The sequence below is a fragment of the Trypanosoma conorhini genome (assembly GCF_003719485.1).
Source record: "Trypanosoma conorhini strain 025E chromosome Unknown Tco_14.4_contig_01355, whole genome shotgun sequence".
In the NCBI taxonomy this organism is placed as follows: domain Eukaryota; phylum Euglenozoa; class Kinetoplastea; order Trypanosomatida; family Trypanosomatidae; genus Trypanosoma; species Trypanosoma conorhini.
In genome coordinates, this window is record NW_021705462.1 from 1 (window position 1) to 2,659 (window position 2,659).

Sequence of the window (2,659 nt, forward strand, 5' to 3'; positions counted from 1 at the left end):
GATGGCTGGCCGTGCGCTGTTGGTGTGCGCCCTCTGCGTGCTGTGCAGCGCCGCCGGGGGCTGGGCGTGGGATATGGACTACTGCACTGAGGAGAACTGGGAATTTTTGAAGTTGCTTAATTCCAGCAAAAATTCCACGGAAATTCTGGATGTGTACTGCAAGCATAACACAACTTTTGTGGCGGCAATTAAAAATAAACTTACCGCAACAGGGGGCAGCGCTGGCACCGGCATTCCCGAGGGCATTGGGGAAGAAAAGGCGCCGACAAGGCCCGAGGAAGGCCTGCAAACAAATGAAGAGTCGTCATCTCCGACCATAAAACCAGGAGGAGATGTAAACCCCGCAGGCGGCAGCAGCGAACAACCCGAAGATAAGGCGCAAGGGGAAAAGGGGGCGACAGGCCCGGCCGCGCCTTCAGTGGGCCCCGGAGAGGCAGGAAGCCCCGCACAGGTGCCAACACCACCACCGCCTGGCACACCGCAACGGAGCCCGACGCCAGTGGCAGTTGGAGAAAAGGGACAAAATCCGGCAACGGGCGATACTCCGTCAGCCGGGGGAGGAGGAGAGAACAAAAAAGCACAGCCAGCGACGCAAGAGGGCAGACAAGGAGGAGGCGCAGGCACCCCAGACGGCAACACGGATGCAAAGTCTGAAGTTCAAGCGGAGGCAGCTCAACGGCCTCCCACCGCCGCGGGAGTTCCCGACGCCGCTCCATCGCCCGATGCCACGCAGCAACGAGAAGAAGCCCCTCAGCGTGAGGGTGAGCCTGGCGGCGGGGAGGCGGCAAGAGCAGCGGGCGCGATCGCCGAAAGTAATGCGGCGACCACTCGCAACGGCGGCGGCGCGGCTGGGGCGCCCGGCGGTGTCACGCGTGGCGCGGACAGGGATAACACCGCAAACCCCTCCACTGAGGAAGAGGGCAAGAAGGATGCGAACGCCGGCCTTCAAGGCGCATCCGACGGCACGACGGCTGTGGCGGCTGGCGGAGCAGGGGCCACAGTGGCGCCCGCAACGAATGCAACGAAAGCGGAGCATGACGAAAGCGACGGCAGCGGCACCGCGGCCTCACACTCCGCCTCCCCCCTTGCGCTGCTTCTTCTGCTTGCGTGTGCGGCTGCCGCTGCGGTGCTGGCCGCGTGAGAGGGAGAGTGAGGGATACTGCCGAGCGCACTCACAATTCTTTCTGTTTCCTCCACGCTCCGTGTGTGCGTTTCCCTGCACGGACTCTCTCGCCCTCACCGCACCCCACGAGGCAGACACACATAATGTGCTCATAACTATACACAACTCCACTCATGCAGGCCCGTTGGTTTTCTCTTCCTCCTTTGCTCCCGACGAGCCGCTGCCGCCCTGCTTGGCCGCATGGGTACAGCGCCGTAACTGTTTTTATCATTCTTTATTGTTTGTTTCCATTGCTTTCAGTGGGCGACCTCTCTTTATTTCTCTCTCTCTCTTCCTGGATTGGGCTGTGCGGGAACAGATCGATGGAGTGTGTGCTGGTCGTCCCACGTGTTGCTGCGCGTCCCCACTGCTCGGTGGACGCGCCCCCACGCTTCGGCTTCACTTCACGGGTTTGTTTTAAATTTTCTCTGGTCGTTTGTTCGTTGGTTGACTGCGCCCGTTTTACTGCCCGTGTGTGTGCGATGCACTCTGCAAAGGAAGAGGGCAACTTTATTTTGGCTTCAGTCGACTGTGTTTTTTTTGTTTACGAATTCCGCTGCGGTGGCGTGCGGTGCGGATAAAACGAGAGGCGCAGCACGCGAGAGGGGGCGGGGGCGGGTGCGATGCCTCCCCCTTTGGCGGGGGTGGTCTTGTCGGCACCTTCAATCTGTTGGAATGCCGCACTGCCGCCCCGGGCCCCACTAGTCTTCTTCTGCCCTCCCTTCCCCTCCCCCCACGGCGCTTCGGCAGGCACACACACAACCACACGGCACGGCACAAATTGCACGGCACGTGGGTGGTCCCTTCGCAGTCGGTGCTGGCGGTGCCGTGCGCGGCTTTCTCTTGTGCATGTGGCTGCGTGAACTCGGTGGGCCTCCCTCTTTTTGCTGTTTTTCTCTGCTTTATCTTTCTCTCGTTCACTCTTTTTCTCTTGCTTCTGTCTTCCCCGCCGCCTTGGAGCTCACTGACCCCGGCGACTCTACTGCCAATATTTCTACTGATGGCGATGACGCTGGCGGTGCGGCGCCGTGCGGTGTGCGCCCTGGCGCTTCTCGCGCTTCTCTGCGGCTGCTGCGCCCCCTCCGTCTGCGTGGCAACGACGGCGGCTAAAGTGAACGTGTCGGTGGAGGTGTCGTGCCCGAACGATGCGAAGAAGTTGCGTTGGCGCGTTGCCGGCAAGAGTAATTCTGCAGCCTGGAAGGAGTGTCCGCAGGCAGTGGAGGGTGCGCAGAGCAGTGAAAGCGCTGCTTACGGTAATGTCCTTTGCCTCTTGGCCGGATCGGCGTACCTGGAGAAGTTCCCGGCGGGGAACTGCCGTGCATCTCAGCCAACGGAGGGCACAGACGCTGTCGCGTTCAGGTTGGCCTGTACGGCGGCCGCAAACAGTGCGCTGCACAATCTGACGAAGAGCGAAGGTGGCAGCATCACTGAAGCGGAGAATCCACTGGGCGCGTCAGACGAGTGTGAGTACCCAACCCCGAGCCAAAACCGCGGCTG

The 2,659-nt window shown here is 61.3% G+C and overlaps 2 protein-coding genes across 2 annotated transcripts, besides 1 other annotated feature; both read left to right on the forward strand.

The window, feature by feature from the left end:
* Position 1: 1 nt before the first annotated feature.
* Positions 2-1,141, forward strand: Tco025E_09916 (uncharacterized protein; the record flags this gene model as incomplete). Its single annotated transcript, XM_029376719.1, has 1 exon — positions 2-1,141. One exon carries the CDS (start codon positions 2-4, stop codon positions 1,139-1,141), a length of 1,140 nt encoding a protein of 379 aa, XP_029223148.1.
* Positions 1,142-1,906: 765 nt separating this feature from the next.
* Positions 1,907-1,955: a microsatellite.
* A 207-nt stretch (positions 1,956-2,162) lies between these two features.
* Tco025E_09917 (mucin-like glycoprotein) lies at positions 2,163-2,659 on the forward strand (the record flags this gene model as incomplete). Its single annotated transcript, XM_029376720.1, has 1 exon — positions 2,163-2,659. A coding segment is annotated over one exon (497 nt), but the record flags the coding sequence as incomplete, so codon positions are not given.